Below are 15838 nucleotides of genomic sequence, written 5' to 3'. Positions count from 1 at the left end.
TGGAATGGTGGGGACATAAAGTCTTATCTACGAGAACTTGGAAGTTTGGGGCCCTAGGGGGTCTGAGATAACCCTGGGTCGGCGTCTCTCCAGCAGCCATTGCTCAAGGTTTCAAACCGAGATGCCCCCTCTGCACGGGCCCAGTGGTACTGTGGCCTGGGAAAGAGCGCAGGCCCTGGATAGAGGGACTGTTGCAGCCAGCTGTGGACACATAGGAAGGCAAGGCACCAGAATGTTTCAGTGAAGTATCCCAATTTTAAAAAAATGTTTGCAATGAATTAAACCAGTTTTTTAAAATGACATGAGAGATGGAACCCGTCTGTGGGCTGCCAGTTTGAGACTTCTGTGGAATGAAAGGCATGGGTCCTGGCATGGACTTGCCTTGGTTCCCGCCCTTCTGAGCCAGTGCTGTGACTTATGACCTGCACCTCCACAGCCTATGTTTCCTGCCTTGAAGTTCTTGAGGTGTGTTAAGACAGTCCAAATCTGGCTGAGCCACTTGTGGGATATGGGATTTTTAAGAAAGCCTTCCAGAGTCAGTTTCCCCAGCTGTAAAATGGGAATGATCATTCCTGCTTTCCAGAGTGATTGGTTCTGAACCCCTGAACTTGACACCAGGTCAGCTTGGAAATGGGGCTGATCGTATTAAGGGAAATAAGAACATCTCACCCCTGGGCCCATCAGTCCACATGCTGGATGAATGGAACCTCCGTTACTGCTATCTGGGTCCAGCCTTCTTAACTGTTTCCAGGATGTGGTGCTTTCATGGAGGCCCCTGCCCTGCCCCACCCCTCCAACCCTTAGACCATAACTGACAGGCATCTAGGCATCTGGATGGTTATTTTATTGTCAAGGAGGGGAAAGCAGAGGACACTGAGCAGACTACACTTAGTTGGAATGGGTAGCCTGCAAATCGTAGTGCTCCAGCCCGGCTACCAGGGAGCCAGCTAGCTTGATGGTGGCGACCCAGGGTGGTTCACTCAGGTGGTTGGTGGGTGTGCTCAGCCTAGGAAGAGGGTAGAGTCATCAGGGCCTGGCTATGTGGTCCTTATCCCTTCTAGGCTCCACTTTCTCCATCTCTATAAGGGACCATATCTGAATATCCCAAAGGCAGTTTAGGGCAGGGCTGTATCCACTTAAACTTAGGAAAGGGACTGAGGGTTGGTGATAGTGGCTCCCCCAACCCCTCGCTCCAGGCCCCAGCTGAGCCCCAGAGGTTCCAGGGCAGAGAGTCTCCCAGTGATTCAGGGTCCTCAGGAGCCAGGGTCAGACAGATCAGACCCTGATGACTGGATCCTGAGATTCAAGGGTGAAGAGGAGATAACGAGCAAGCAGTGTATCCCCTGGATCTGAGGGAGTAACTACTGCAGCACAAGGACTGGGACATCAGTGCCCTCTGGTGGTCAAAACCTTGAATCTCAGAGTCAGGAGAACATGTCAAAGGGTGGAGGAGTCAGGAGCCTGAGGGACTAAGCTTGGGGCTTCCACTGGAGGCCTGCGTTTATACCATTTGGTTCCAGGAGACCATCATTTCCCCTCCCATCCCTGAAGAACTTGGGACATGGTCCTTCTTGATTCCCTTAGGACAGGGTCAGGGAGGTGAATAGGGTCAGGCCAGGTGGGACCAGCTATCCCCCCTGATGGTTCCAGAGAGTAACAAGAGGGCCAAGAGTTAACTTGGTGGTCTGGATACTAAGGGGCTGGGCCACGGTGGGCCACGGTGTTCTCTGTCAGGGGTCAGTATGGTATCAAGGCCCCTCTTGGTCCTGAAGGATTGGAGCTTAGCTGGGTTTGACATGCAACTAAAGGGTCTAGAGTCAGCTGAGGTCAGGACATCAAAGGGTTGAATGGGACACTCCAGGAAAGTCAGGTTTAGGATTTGGAAGGGTATGCCCTCCCCTCCCTACTCCCCGATCTCCCCTCACCAGGCAGACACGTTGCGTGGCAGGCGGCGATGGCGTGGCTGGTGGCGACAGTAACACTTGCAGGGACAAGAGTTAAGCACCTGGAAGGGTGGCCAGTGGCGCGGGGCACCCGAGTTAGACGTCCCTGCCGGAGGAGCCCCGCTGCTACCACCCGCTCCACCAGCGCTGTCAGTCACTGTAGCTGCAATACGTTCGCGAGGACCACTTCCAGGCGCGCCAACCTCAGGGGGCGCGGCGCGGGCTGCGCGGGCTGCGCGGGGACCCTTGTTCCGGCGGTTGCGGGACTTGGTGGGCGTGGGCGCAGGCGGCGATGTTTCGGCGGTGGTGGAAACTGGAGCCGGGGCTGGGGCCGGGGCCTGGTCAGCAACCAAGGCGAGGGGCAGAGCAGGAGCCGGGGCGGGAGCCACGGCCGGCTCCAAGTTGCCAGCGCCTGCGGTGGGTGGGGGCGCCACGGGCAGCGGCGTTGGCTGGAGCACGGGCGGCTGCGGTATGGGAGGCGGCGCTGGAGGCGGCGTGGGTGGTGGCGTGGGCGGCGGCGGCGGCGGCGGCAGCAACTCCTGTGGCCCGGGAAGTCCGGGGCGCACAGGCTCACCATTGGTAGGCGCCGGGAAGATGAACATAGGCGGCGCCAGCAAGGCGGGTGCGGGCCTTCGGGGCTCGGTAGCTGGATGCATCTGCTCTGGCGAAGGCGGCGGGAGGCCCCAGGGCCCGGAGAGCGTGGCTGCGCGCCGTCGGGGCGCCCCTACGCCTCCGCCAGTTCCATTGAAGCGGAAGTGGCGTTCAGGGCCATCGGGTGGGCTCACCCAGTCAAATTTGGGCTTCGAACCTGGGAAGGTGGTGTACGGTGGCGGCGGGAGCGTCCGGCTTTGGGACGCAGGCGCCGAGGGGAGTCCAGAACACCCCTCGCCGTCTCCATCACCGCCCTCTGCTTTCTGAGTACCGCGAGGGACCTCTCCCGAGGGGCTAGTGTCCCCAGGAGCCAGGGGTCCCTGCTTCAGGACCTCAGCGTAAGAGATGGCGCCCGAGGCGGAGGCGAATAGCCCTCCGCCTCCGCCGCCTCCGAGTGGGGCTTTGGCCGCTAAGGAACTCGACACTGCCGCAGGGAGCAAAGGGGGCCCTGAACTGAAGGTGACTTTACACAGCAGGCTCAGGCCAGGCTCAGAGGCCACAGGCCGGGCCATTTCGCCTTCTCCTGCTTGGGGAGATGCCCCTCTGCGGGCTCCGCCGGGGGTCTGGCCCTCGCTGCCGTGCCTGGCCTGGCTTTCTGTAGGGGCTGCGGCGGGTGTGGCCAAAGCAGGAGTGATTCTGCGGTCCGGGGGCTGCCGGTCGGAAGGTGGCGGTAGTGGCGGCTTCCGTGGCTCCAAGGGCGGCAAAGTTGGGGATGGGGCCCTCGGGACGGGGTCGGGGTCCTCTTTGGTTAGTTGCCGGGGCGGCGGCAGCAGCGGACGGAGGCTCGGAGGGTCGCCCTGGCCTCGATGGCTCGCCTCCAGCAGACTGCGGATCCGGGGCACCGGAGTGCCCGGGGGTTTTCGCCACTTAGACGGCGCGGGCAGCAGGGTCCCCACGGGGGGCGGGGGTGGTGTGGAGACTGCGGCCGCAGCCGCCTCCTCTGAAGGGGGAGTCACTGGCGAGGGCAGGTCTAAGGTCAGGGGCAGGGGTGAGGGTGAGGCCTGGGGCTCCGGGGGTACCGGGGGTACCAGGAGTCCCGGGGGCGCGGAGCTGCCAGGGAACCAGACGCCCAGCCCGCGAGCCAGGCGCATGGCCGGGGAGGAGGGGGTCACCTCAGGCTCCACCAGGGATGTCCGGCGGGAGTCGGAGGAGCGGTCCGAGGCATGCTCTTTTCGGGAGCCCCCGCCCGCGGACGGCTCCGACTGCACGTTCCCCATTTCTGACGGAGGTCGGGTACTGTGGCAGAAAAACTTCCACCAGTCAACCTGCCAGGGTTGTGGGGACCCCAAGAGGCTGCCTGTATTTGGCTCTATCCGTCCGCACAGACCCCCGCCCTTGCCCTCCAAAATCCACTCAGGCACTACTAGTCTCTAGCCACATTTCTGTTGCCTGACTCTTGACGTTCACACCTTCTATCCCAAGGTACCATACAGCTGCTGTTCAGACACTTGGTCCCCTATCCTTTTAGGATACTAAGGTTCGGTCTCTGTCTCCCTGGCTGGTCCTTCAGATCACATCCCTACACTTCGGCCACATCTCGAGTCTCTAGGCTCCAAGACACAGGTCTTGCCTACTCTACTGTCAGTCAGGCCACATCACTCATGATGGTATGGTCTGTAGCCTATAAGGCCTAAAAGGAGTTCAAGCTTCTCTCCCTCGACTCGGAGGCTTCAGAGGGCCAGGCCAGGCCCCGCCCCCGCCCTCTGGTCCCGCTCCCAATTGTCAGGGAATTGGGCCTCCGCACATAGCCCCCGCCCCAGGTCTGGCCCCCACCTCCACCTAGTAAATGCCAGGTATTCTTGTCATGCTAACCCCTCAGTCCTCACCTCTAACCCTCAGATCCCTCTCTGTCTGTTGATCACTTGGGTCCCGCCCTCTTCCTAGGCTTCACTCAAAAATTTATTTCCCGCTCCTAGGCGAGCTGCAGGCCTCACACTCAGGCCCCACCCCTTTCCCCAAGCTCCGCCCTGGCTCCTCCTTCGCGCAGAGGATACCCCTTACCGACTCCTCCAGCAGACCCAAGTTCAGACCGCGGCCCCCTGGGCCCAGGGCAGGGCGGGGAACGGCCGTAGCAGAAAATAACCGAAAAGAACGGGGGTGCGGGTGAAGGCAAGTGGGCGAGACAGCGAGGGTGGACCCCGAGATCTAGGCCCCGCCCCCGGGCTCGAGGCCCCGCCCTCCTGTGAGCCAGCTCGAGCACGGCCCTTTACGAACCTGGATCTCCTCTTGAAATACTCCCAAGTCTTCTTCCCCGCCCCCAGGCCTTGGAGTCCTAGGCCCCACCCCTTTAGAACGTTTTTCTTAGCCCCTCCCCTTTTAAATACCCCACCCCTCGTTATTCCCTCTCCTGAAGCCCCGCCCATTACGAACACTGCTACGTAGCTCCTCCCTTTTGAAACTCTCGGTCGTCCGGCCCCTAAAGACAGTTTACTTAGAAGCTCCGCCCCTTTAGGACTTCGCCACCTGTCTTCCCAAGACCCTCTCCTGCCTCGGGCCCGCCCAGAATGCCCTTCCACCGTGGACCCGCCCTTTCCGTGACGCACGCGCTTGTCCGCGCCTTCGGCGTCCTCACCCTCTCCTTCCTTAGGCCCTCCGACCCCGCCCCCTTGCGAACGCTCCGTTCTCGCCCCACCCCTTTTTGAACCCAGCCAGGCACCCAGCCCCTCCTATTTAGTACCCAAAACGTAGACCCTGGCCTCTTTAGAACATTGAGACCAAGCCGTATCCCGGACCCCTTCCCCACATCCTCAGGGACCGGTGGCGCCGATGGGTGGGAAAGTAGGGGATCCTTTCTGGAGCCTGAAAAAATGGGGGTTGGGGGGCTGTTCGCGATGTCAATGCCGGGCTCTAGGACCCAGCGGGCAAGTGCGCCTGCCTCGCGCTTACCCCTCCCCCAAGCCGCCCCCTCCCCCCCACCCATCTTCCAGGTTCCCCCTCCCTCCCCCCTCGCCCCGGCTCCCGGTACCCGTCTCTAGCGCCGCCGGAACCAGCGAGGGAGCCGGAGCAAACAGGAGGAGGAGGAGGAGGCCACGTCGCCGCCGCTCGGAGCCCGGCCGGAGCCTCCCAGGCAGGTGCCAAGGGGGGCGAAGGGGCGGGGGCTGACAGACCGCCTGTCACGGTGAGGGGGTGGCCAGGACTCCGCTGCGGCCCATGCCCACCCAGGCGCCCCCCAGACCCTGGCTGGAAGGACAAGGGGGTGGGGGCCCCCAAAATGTGCGGCAGCCATTTGGGGTACCAGTCTCCATTTGGGGGGCCTGGCCTTCCTCCGAGGACGCCCCATTCATAAAATTCCGTACTGGACCCCCACCATTGAGGAACTCTAAGGACCACTCCCCCCGGAAAACAGACATGTGGGGAGCGTAGGGCACCTAGAAATCCCAGCGTCCCATCCCAGTAGGCCTTGAGGGGGACCCCAGCCCTCTTTCTCTGCTTCACCTGTTGTCGGGGTAGGCGGGCGGACAAAGGAAGCAGCGTCACGTGACTGCTCATTCACAAAATCCCATCCCATTGAGAAAAGGGGGCTGGGGGCGCTGCGGCCGCCCCTTCCCCTCCCCAAGTGCTGGGGAAACCCGGCAGCCTGCAGGTGGGGGAAGGGGCTAGAGCTCTTTGCCTGGGTCCCTAAGGCTGGGGCACCAGGTTCCCTGCGCTAGGTGGTAGTGAGGAGTTGGACGCTGATCCCGATTACTGGGCGGAGGGCTGCGTCCCCTGAGCCAGGGGGCGGGGTAAGATGGTTCTGAAGGATGCTGGGGCGGGGAGGGGGAGGAGGAGGGATCAAACCCCAACCCCCGGCCCCGCCAATCTCTCCCCCTTGCCTTTCCTCGGCAGGGGCCTGAGGGAGCAGGCTTGATTTTTGTGAATGAAATGCTCTCTGGTGTCTCGGTCGCCTGTTTCTGGCTTCCTCTGCCTCCATCTCCCTTTTGGCCTGTATCTGGCCATTTCTGGTTCTCTCCCTGTTCCCTGCCCATCTCCCGTTGCCGGGTGACTCAGTGAGCTTTGCATCCGGTCTCATTCATAAATCCGGGAAGGGGTGGGGGGGAAGAGAGCCTGGGTTTCTCACCCAGCCAGTGGCCTGGGCGGCAGGGTGCGGAGGCAGTGTAGGGGGGACTGGAGCTGAGTTGAAGGGCTCTAAGAAAATACATATGCGCAGGCACCCAGCTGTGAGGGGGACGATGGGTGGGGCTGTGGGTACGTGCTGAGGGAGGAGAAGGAGACAGGGTTGATAGGGGATGAGCAGGAGGAGGAAGGGAAGTGGAAGAGCGAAGCTATGGGGGTGGGGATGGGAAAGATGGGGAAAGGGAGGAGAGGTGGGGATGGAGAAAAATGGTAGATATGGAGAAGAAGGTAGGCATGGTAGAAGAGAGAGGGCCAGAGGAAGAAAGAAGCCATGGTGGAAGAAGGTGGGCATGGGGGGAGAAGGTGGGCATGGGGGAGGAGGTGGCTAAGGGTGCCGGAGATCCAGCTGAGAGAAATGAAGAGGGGAGATGAAGGTTGGGGGGACACTGAATAGGAGAGCAGGGTTGGCGCTCACTGACCATGTTGTCCTTGTCCTCCCACCTCCTCCAGGTACATGGTTCGGGTCCGAGCCGTGGTGATGGCCCGAGATGACTCCAGTGGGGGCTGGCTGCCTGTGGGGGGCGGGGGCCTCAGCCAGGTGAGCGTATGTCGGGTCCGAGGGGCCAGGCCCGAGGGGGGGGCCCGCCAGGGGCACTACGTCATCCACGGGGAGCGCCTTCGGGACCAGAAAGTGAGCCACCCTGGGGCGTGGGGGTAGGGTGGGGGCGTGGGGAAGTAGGGGAATGGGGCTGGGAATGCAGAGGTGAGGTCAGGTCATCTCCCAGCTCGAATCAAACTGGGGCTGTGGGATGGAGTTGGAAGTGAATATCTGTCTTCTGGATAAGAGTTGGGCGTTTCAGGGTCTATTGGGGGTATTAAGCAGGTCCTGTCCACTGCCATTGCCTGCTGGACTGTCACAGCAGCCTCCTCACTGGTGTCCTTGCCCTGCTCCTGCTCCCTCCCCCAACCTCAGTCTGTTCCACAGGGGCTGTGCTAACACCTGACTCAGATCACATCTCTCCTCTGCTCAGAGCCCTCCCCGTGGCTCCATCTTGCTCAGAGATCCTCACTACGAGGATCTGACACCACTAGCCCCTATCTGCCCTAAGTATATGGAGGCATTTGGTAGGGGGCCATCTGAAAGTGTCAAATACGGTTTACAATCCTATTATGGGTTGGTCAGGAATATTCTGGGCTGACTGGCATGATTTGGAAGAAGAATGTTGACGTTTCAGCTGAGGATGTAGTAGAAAGATTTGGATGGTTTGAAAAGGCTTGGGGTAGGGTTGTCTTTCAGAACAGGAGTTGGAAGGAACAGTGTAGGGGAGATTTGAAATGGTGTGAAGGAATAAAGTGATGCTGGACAAGGATACAAGGGAACACCTCGGGTGCTGACTGGCATCTGAGGGCAAGGCTGTGGGTGTTTGATAAGAACTTGCAGGTAGTCTTTTGGGAGATTACAAGACATCAGAAGGGGACTAACAATAATATTTTGAGCTGTGTAATGAAGTTTGGGGAGTACTGTTGGGCCAAATGGGAGACATTGGGCTATCAGAAGGTGAACTAATTCTTTGAGACATTCAATAAAATTTGAGATTCCTATTGAGATATGAGAGGGGGGTGTTAAGAAAATGTAGAGATCGGGGGTTTGGGAAAAAAACTGGTCTGTCAGAGGTGTGCTCAATAAAACTGAGTGGTACTGGGGTGTTGGTCAGTGTTCAAGGATACACCTAGGATTGAGAAATGAGGTTTGTGGGGTGCTTTGGCATAGAGCCTGGGGTTGAGGGGAAGTCACGGGCATGGCTGGAAGGGAATGTCTGACCTGGCCCCCTCCTACCCTCTCAGACCACCTTGGAGTGTACCCTGAGGCCAGGCTTGGTTTACAACAAGGTGAACCCCATCTTCCATCACTGGAGCCTGGGTGACTGCAAGTTTGGGCTGACGTTTCAGAGTCCTGCAGAGGCTGATGAATTCCAGAAGAGCCTGCTGGCTGCGCTGGCCGCACTGGGTCGAGGTGAGTGGCCCAGTTGGTGGGCACTGGGGGCTAGGGTGGAGGGGTGGGGGAAGATGGGCCCAAGGAACTCACTGTCTGCCTCTCTCCCTGCCCCAGGCTCGCTCACCCCCTCCTCCTCCTCCTCTTCCTCCTCCCCTTCCCAGGACACCGCAGAGACTCCCTGCCCTCTGACGGTGAGTCTCCAGGTGCAGCTCTGCTGGGAGGGCAGGGGTTTATTTCTACCCTACAAACATTCTTGAGCACCTACTGTGTATCCAGCACCATGCCACTTGCTGGGACAAAAATTGGGGCCCAAACTATTTGTGTCAATTTCAATCCCAATTATTCCAGTTTTTCTGTTCTATCATGATTTACACATTCATTCAAGGGTATTTATTGAACACCTTCAACAAAGTCGTGTTTTAAGCACTGGGGATACATCAGTGAACAAAACAAAGTCCCTTTTCTTGTGGAGCTTCAATTCTAGTGTGAAAAGGCAGAAAAAAAATTAAGGTACAGTATAAAATGAATCAATATTGGAAGTAAATGGATGAACAAATTAATGGGAAATCCATCCTCCTAGTTACTCACTAGGAGGTACAAACTTTGGAGCCATCCTTGACTCCTCTCCTTTTTTTATGTCCCTCATCTAATCTGTCAGCAAGTATTGGCTCCACTTTCAAAATGCTCAAAATGTGCCTCTAACCTGGTTACAGTCCAGCCTCATCTCCCAGCTGGACCATCTCATCAGCTTCTCATCATCAATTGCCTTCCCCAGCTCTTTTCTCCACAGCTAGCCAGAGGGACCTTATTAACATCTAAGTCAGCTCATGGTCATCCCCCACTCAGAATCCTACCAGGCTCCATCTCACTCACGGTAAAGGACAAAGTCCTCAGAGTGATTCAGAAGATCCCACACCATCTGGCCTCCAGTTACTCTTCCTCATGCTCACACTGGCCTCCTCACTCTTACTCCAGAAGGGCAGGCACTTTCCTGTCTCAGGGCCTTTGTACTGACCAGCCTTCTGTCTTAAAACACTCTTCCCCATATTTCCACCTGGCTTATTTCCTTAGGGCTTTACTCACATATCGCCTTTTCAGTAAGGGCCTCCCTGAGTAACCTGTTTAAAGTTGCAGTCTCCCAGGGTTTCTTATTCTGCTCTAATTTTCCCCCATCTTCTAAGATTATTTTCCCTATTTCCTTTCCCAATAGACAGTTTTCTTATCTATTACTTTACTGTCCATCTGCCATGCTAGAATGTCAGCTCCAGGAGGGCAAAGATCTTTTTGTTGCTTTCTTGCTGCATCTTTAATGCTTAAAACAGTGCCTGGTATACAGTAAGTGTTCAGTAAATATGTGTTGAATAAATTGATTGAATGAATAATTGCACGTAATGTCGGATTCAATTTGGCACTTGCTGGGAACAGTGGGAGAACACTTGGAGGAACAGAACTGGTTCCCTGGGCAGAAAAGGAGGATTCCCAGGGTAGTGGGAGATGCCAGTGGGTCTACAGAAGTCACAGAGACAGGTCCCACTTAATGAGCACTTACTCAGGAAAGAAGCTGTGTTTTCCCTGCTTCATCTCACATCCTCACAATGGCCTTTGTGAGCCTGGCATGTCGTGGGTGCTCAATGAATGTTTACTGAAGATAGTAAGTGGATGAGGTAGGAATGATTCCCAAGTTACAGAAAGGAAACTGAGGGTCTGAGAAGTGATGTTTCAGCTTGTAAAGGCCAGAGCTTGGTTTGGATGGGAAGGAAAGCATTCCAGGTGGGTAGAAATTCCCCCAATGAGGCAGGAAGGCAACTGATGGCCATTGAAAAGGGATTCTGAGAAGGGAGGATGATTTGATGTTCTGTAGGTTGGTGAGCTGAGCAGATAAGAAGAGGGGGTCAAATAATAACAACCCTAACCATTTCTAGCTCTTCCTGTACTTCAGGCATGTATTCTGCCCTTTACAGTGGGTCCTAACCACATCCTTATGAATAGACACTATTATGATCCTCATTTTACAGAGGAGGAAACTGAGACTCAGAGAGATGAGCTCACTTGACGGAGGTCACACAACCAGTCAGTGGCAGAGCCGGGGCTTGAACCCAGGCCTGTCTGGCCGCAGAGCCCTCGCTCACAATGGGAGGGGGTCTGTGTAAGGGCATCGGCTGTGCCAGGGGTCCCGGCTCTGAGGCCGCCAATCTCCCCCAGTCCCACGTGGATAGCGACTCCTCCTCCAGTCACAGCCGCCAGGAGACACCTCCCACCGCCACGGCGGCCCCCATCGTCACGGTGGAGTCAGCTTCGGGCTTCGGGCCAGCCACGCCCCCCCAGCGCCGCCGCTCGTCTGCTCAGGTGCGACCTCCGACCCCAGCAGAAGTCTGGGGCTCAGGGTGGAATGGGGCCTGGGATGGGGCAGGGCGCGCTGGAGTCCCGAAGTGGGCGGGAGCTGAGGCAGAAGAGGGGTGAGAAACCACGAACAGATCCTACTGGATGGCTGACCTGACATGGCGGGGGAGCTTGGAGGCCTTGGTTCTTCCGAAGGTTGGGTGAGGACTTCCTGCGTCTCCTGCGCTCTTGGAGATTGGAAAGTTCTGAATTCCAGAGGGGTTTAGGGGACGACTTTGAGCACATTAGCGGGTTGCTGGTACAAATGGAAGAAGTGCTTTAGACTGTTTAACTCACGAGGGTGGGGCTTGGTATCTAAAGGGGTAAAAAGGATCTGGGGACCAGACTCTCGCGTCCTAAAGGAGGAGATAGCTGGGGTCCAGAACTCCCAAATCTGAGAGTAGAGGGGGCTGGGGGCTGGGATCTCGGATCTTTAGAGGGCAAGACTGAGAGCCTGGACCACTGGGTCCTTAAGGTGTGTGGGCTTGGTTCCTGGATTCTTCTGTCGGTCTCTAGATTTCCTCTGTCTTTGGGAGAGGAGTGGGCTGGAGTAATAGAAGTCTGAATACCAGACCCACGCAGTCAGGAACCCAGGACAGGATCCTAGGATGAATGAGGACTGTGGCTGGGTCTTTAGAATTTCGGATCTTCTAAGTACGGAATGGATGGTGGTGGAATGTTGGGGATCACAGACCCCACTAACCTATTCTCCTGTCCCTTCGTTCCGCAGAGCTTCCCTCCACTCCTACCTTTCACGGGGATTCCGGAGCCTTCAGAGCCCCTGGCCGGGGCAGGGGGCCCGGGCTGGGGCGGCCGCGGCTACGAGGATTACCGGCGCGCCGGGCCGCCTGCGCCTCTCGCCCTGTCCACCTGTGTCGTGCGCTTCGCCAAAACCGGAGCGCTGAGGGGCGCAGCCCTGGGGCCCCCTGGGGCCCTACCCGCCCCTCTCACTGAGGCTGCGCCCCCAGCGCCCCCTGCTCGCCCACCCCCAGGCCCCGGCCCGGTCCCAGCGCCGGCCAAGGCCTCCCCGGAGGCGGAGGAGGCAGCGCGCTGCGTGCACTGCCGCGCGCTCTTCCGTCGTCGTGCGGATGGGCGTGGCGGCCGCTGCGCCGAGGCCCCGGACCCGGGTCGCTTGCTGGTTCGCCGGCTCAGCTGCCTGTGGTGCGCCGAAAGCTTGCTCTACCACTGCCTGTCGGACGCCGAGGGCGACTTCTCGGACCCGTGCGCCTGCGAGCCTGGCCACCCGCGCCCCGCCGCGCGCTGGGCGGCGCTGGCCGCGCTCTCCCTCGCCGTTCCCTGCCTCTGCTGCTACGCACCCCTGCGCGCATGCCACTGGGTCGCGGCGCGATGCGGCTGCGCCGGCTGCGGGGGTCGCCACGAGGAGGCGGCACGGTGAGGAAGGCCTGGTGGGTCCGGTAGCCAGACTGAGGACCCAAAATTGAGGGTCTAGGACCCCGGACTCTGTTCAGACCCCAAACCCAAACCTAGGCACACTTGGATCTTGGAGCTTGAGTTTGGATTGAGAAACCCCAGACCTGGAACCTGGACCCCAAATCTAGGACTGAGAGACCCTAGACCCAGCTTCATTGGGATGTCTGTCCAAGAGGTCCCAGGCATCCTGAGTTCTGGAGTCCCCGTTCTCCACCCCCAACCCCTCTGACCTAGACTGAGGAGACCCAGGGATTCCCAGACTCCACCTCAGGCAGGCAGGGGAGCACACGGATTCCTGAGAGTGCAGGACCCTGAATCCTGACTCCTTGTTTAAATTACCAACCTAGACCCAGTCATGCCTGGCACCATGAACCCTCAGATTACAGCCCCAGAGTTAGTCAGGAGTTGCCAGTACCTGACCCTGCCTGTATACAATTACACCCAGATCTTGAGACTATAGGACCCAGAATCACCCCAAGTGGTTCCTGAATGCTCACCTAAAACCTGGGGTACCTGTGTCTGAGATGTTCTTGTAGCCCCAGGACTTTTTAGATGCCAAGTCTTAAGATATCCTGAGTCCTTGGATGTGCTCAAATGGATGTTCTCTTACCCAAAGGACTTGGAAGACCCATCTTAGAGCCCTTCTCCCCCACACTCACCACCCAAGATCCAGAATTCAGATCAAGATGCTTTGGGAGCCAGGGATCAAAGACCTCTGTAGACACACCCATACCAGGCCAGTGTTCCAAGGAGCTTTGGATCTCATATATAGGACTCTGAGGTGCCTGGTACCCCCAGATGTAGAACTGAAGGTCACCAACACCTCAGGTCCCAAGACACTGGTCCCAAACCCTCAGATGGCCCTTTTCCAACTCTCCTTGGACTCAATTTCAAGCCCCAGAATGTCCTGGAATCTTTAACTTCTTTGTACCCACAGATCCCCAATCTCCTAAAGGCTGAAAGCTCATCTCCCAGAAGATGTTCATGGCCACTCAGACCTCTGACTCCTTGATGCCCCCAGCCCCTGAGTGGCCCAAGGTGCTTTAGGAGCACTGGATCCAAGGCCCTGAGGTGCCACTGACACCCCCCCCCCCAATTCAGGGCTCAAGCCTGCATAATATTGAGATTGTCCCTGACCCAAGACCTTGGTCCCTCCATGCCAGAGACAGTCAGATCCAAGGTGCCCCAGGAACCTAGCATCTTCAGATTCCAGATTTCTTTGGATTCAGACCTCTCTAGCCTGATATTCTCCAGGTCCAGCTTGAGCATCCCCTGAGATCTCCTGCCCCTTGAATCCTGCCGTACATAGGCCCCTGAGACCCCAAGTTTCCAGACTCTGGAATTCTAGTCCCAAGGTTGCAGCATCCTGCAGAACTACCCCTTTACCCTAGGGGAAAAAACCATTTTGACTAATATTCTTGGATTCCAGGACCATCCAAGTGCTCCCCTGCTCCCATCTCTAGGACTCAGCATTACCATAGACAATTGTGCAGGCTGTTCACTAAACAAAGGCACACAGACAAGGTGGTGAGTGGGGCTGGCCATGCTGTGCCCTCAGAGGAAGGTGTACATTTTTCTAAGTTGCACAGAGGCAGCTAGCTATGGCTCTGCTGGTACAAAATGTGTGCCCGTGCGCACACACACACACACACACACACACACACACACACACACACACTCACTCCCTCTCTCTCTCTCTCTCTCTCTCTCTCTCTCTCTCTCTCTCTCTCTCTCCTGGCTTTTCAGTCTTAGCCCTGTCCAAGCCTTTTATGTTCTGCCCCTCTGTTAACCCCTTCTCTTCCATCTCAAAGTTCTGGGGCACTTCAGAAAGTTTGAAATCTTGTTTCACAGCACTCTGAGACCGTTCTTCTTGGGGAAGGGGGATTCCACAGTCTCTTCACCCGAGTGGATTGGGACTCCCAGAGTACCTCAGATCTGATGGCTCGCATGGGGGGATCAAGGTCTTGGAACAAGACAATCTCAGTATTGTATGGGCTTGGGACCTGTATCTGGTCCCAAGCACCTGGAAATATGCACTTACCTTTCTTCATTACCCAGACTTGGATGGCCTTGTAGGGGTTCAAGGTATAGGTCAAGGGGGCCAGAGGGATGGATCCTTCTGTCACTTCCTTTAAATTATTAACTATTTATTACATCCGGAACCTGTGAGATTCAGCTCTCTCAACCAGACCCTGGGATGGGTGAGAGAAAAGGGGGGGGTGTCCCTCCCATCCCCACTCTGCCCAGCTCTCATCACTGTCAGACCCACCAGAGCTGAGGGCGGAGGGACTGGGGGCTGGGGCAGCCTGGGTCCCCATCCCCCTCTCTGTGCCTCGGTCTCCTCCCTTCCGTGGTGGGCGGGGGGAAGCTCCATTCTTAACCTACCTCGTTTTGGGGAGGGGTGGGACAGGGGGACCAGAGTGCTGTAAGGTGCTGTGGGATCTGCGGATGAAGTGGTGGGGGCTGGGGGATGGTTCCCTGGCTCCCACCTCCCAGCACCGCCTCTCCCAGGTCTCCCGGTCCTGCTCCCTGCAAATACCCACCTCTGATCCATGATTACTCTTCATCACCCTGAAGTCAGGGGTGCATGGAGGGCTGACCCTGGGAGCCAGGAGACCTCAGATCCTGGAGCCCCCAGACCCAATTTCCCAGCTGCTTGCCCCTCGGATTGGCTGCTTGGCCCCCAGCCTTGGGGGAGGCACTCCCACATTAATCTTCCTGATCTTGATTCTAAGCCAGTCTGTGACCTCAATATTGTTCTCATCAGTGCAGGCTGAAGTAGTGGGGAAGGATGGGGGCCAAAGACCCAGCCTTGTCATCAGGGGAGGGGGGCATGAGATATTGGCTCCAAGAAATGTCTGTGACAAAGTCTCAGCCTGTGTTCTTTATTTGCATTGATGCACCCCATCCACTCACCTTCCTGAACCACCAGACCAGTCCTCTACCAGTATCCTCCTTTCCCCTCCCCACCGTTTAGTCCCAAGCAGACCCTCTGGCTAGTTTTATACATCTAGTCACTCTACAGGTCCATATATTAAACACCTATTATACACCAAGCCCTGTTCTAGGCACTGTGGATAAAGCAGTGAACAGAACAGAAAAAAATCCTTTCCCATGAGGAGCTTATGAACTTTAGAGTGAAGGAGACAATAAATAAATGACATGTTAGAAATGATACCTACTATAAAGAAATAATCAAGTGGAGATGAGGGATTCAGGCAATTGCAGCCAGGGTAGTCAGGGAGGCCCCAGTGAGGAGCTAGCATTTGAATAAAGCCCCAAAGGAGATGAGGGAGCCCTATGGATGTCTGTGGGAAGAATATTCCTGATAAAGGGGACAGTCATGCAAAGCCCTCAGGGAGGAGTATGCCTGGTAAGCCTGAGG

General features: G+C 57.2%; 2 protein-coding genes across 12 annotated transcripts; one reads left to right on the top strand and one right to left on the bottom strand.

Annotated features, from left to right (window-relative positions):
• Positions 1-823: 823 nt before the first annotated feature.
• On the bottom strand, positions 824-6135 carry GGN (gametogenetin). Of its 5 annotated transcripts, none has more exons than XM_032486101.1 (3): positions 6030-6135; positions 1926-3830; positions 824-1006 (listed from the first exon to the last, which is right to left on the bottom strand). In XM_032486101.1, the coding sequence occupies exons 2-3, from the start codon at positions 3809-3811 to the stop codon at positions 889-891; spliced, it is 2004 nt and encodes a 667-aa protein (XP_032341992.1). In that variant the 5' UTR covers positions 3812-3830; positions 6030-6135; the 3' UTR covers positions 824-888. The 5 variants fall into 5 exon arrangements, with proteins under 5 accessions (XP_032341992.1, XP_032341990.1, XP_032341988.1 ...); XM_032486099.1 differs by lacking the exon at positions 6030-6135 and adding an exon at positions 5560-5647; XM_032486097.1 differs by lacking the exon at positions 6030-6135 and adding an exon at positions 4809-4924.
• On the top strand, positions 5247-14163 carry SPRED3 (sprouty related EVH1 domain containing 3). 7 transcript variants are annotated; one of them, XM_032486108.1, is made up of 6 exons: positions 5253-5665; positions 7158-7245; positions 8493-8661; positions 8758-8834; positions 10846-10989; positions 11753-14163. In XM_032486108.1, the coding sequence occupies exons 1-6, from the start codon at positions 5361-5363 to the stop codon at positions 12416-12418; spliced, it is 1449 nt and encodes a 482-aa protein (XP_032341999.1). In that variant the 5' UTR covers positions 5253-5360; the 3' UTR covers positions 12419-14163. The 7 variants fall into 7 exon arrangements, with proteins under 7 accessions (XP_032342004.1, XP_032341999.1, XP_032341998.1 ...); XM_032486107.1 differs by having other exon boundaries at positions 7158-7338; XM_032486112.1 differs by having other exon boundaries at positions 5529-5661.
• Positions 14164-15838: the final 1675 nt, after the last annotated feature.

This window comes from Camelus ferus, chromosome 9, assembly GCF_009834535.1.
Source record: "Camelus ferus isolate YT-003-E chromosome 9, BCGSAC_Cfer_1.0, whole genome shotgun sequence".
Lineage (NCBI taxonomy): Eukaryota > Metazoa > Chordata > Mammalia > Artiodactyla > Camelidae > Camelus > Camelus ferus.
This window is presented reverse-complemented; position numbering and strand designations above follow the sequence as displayed.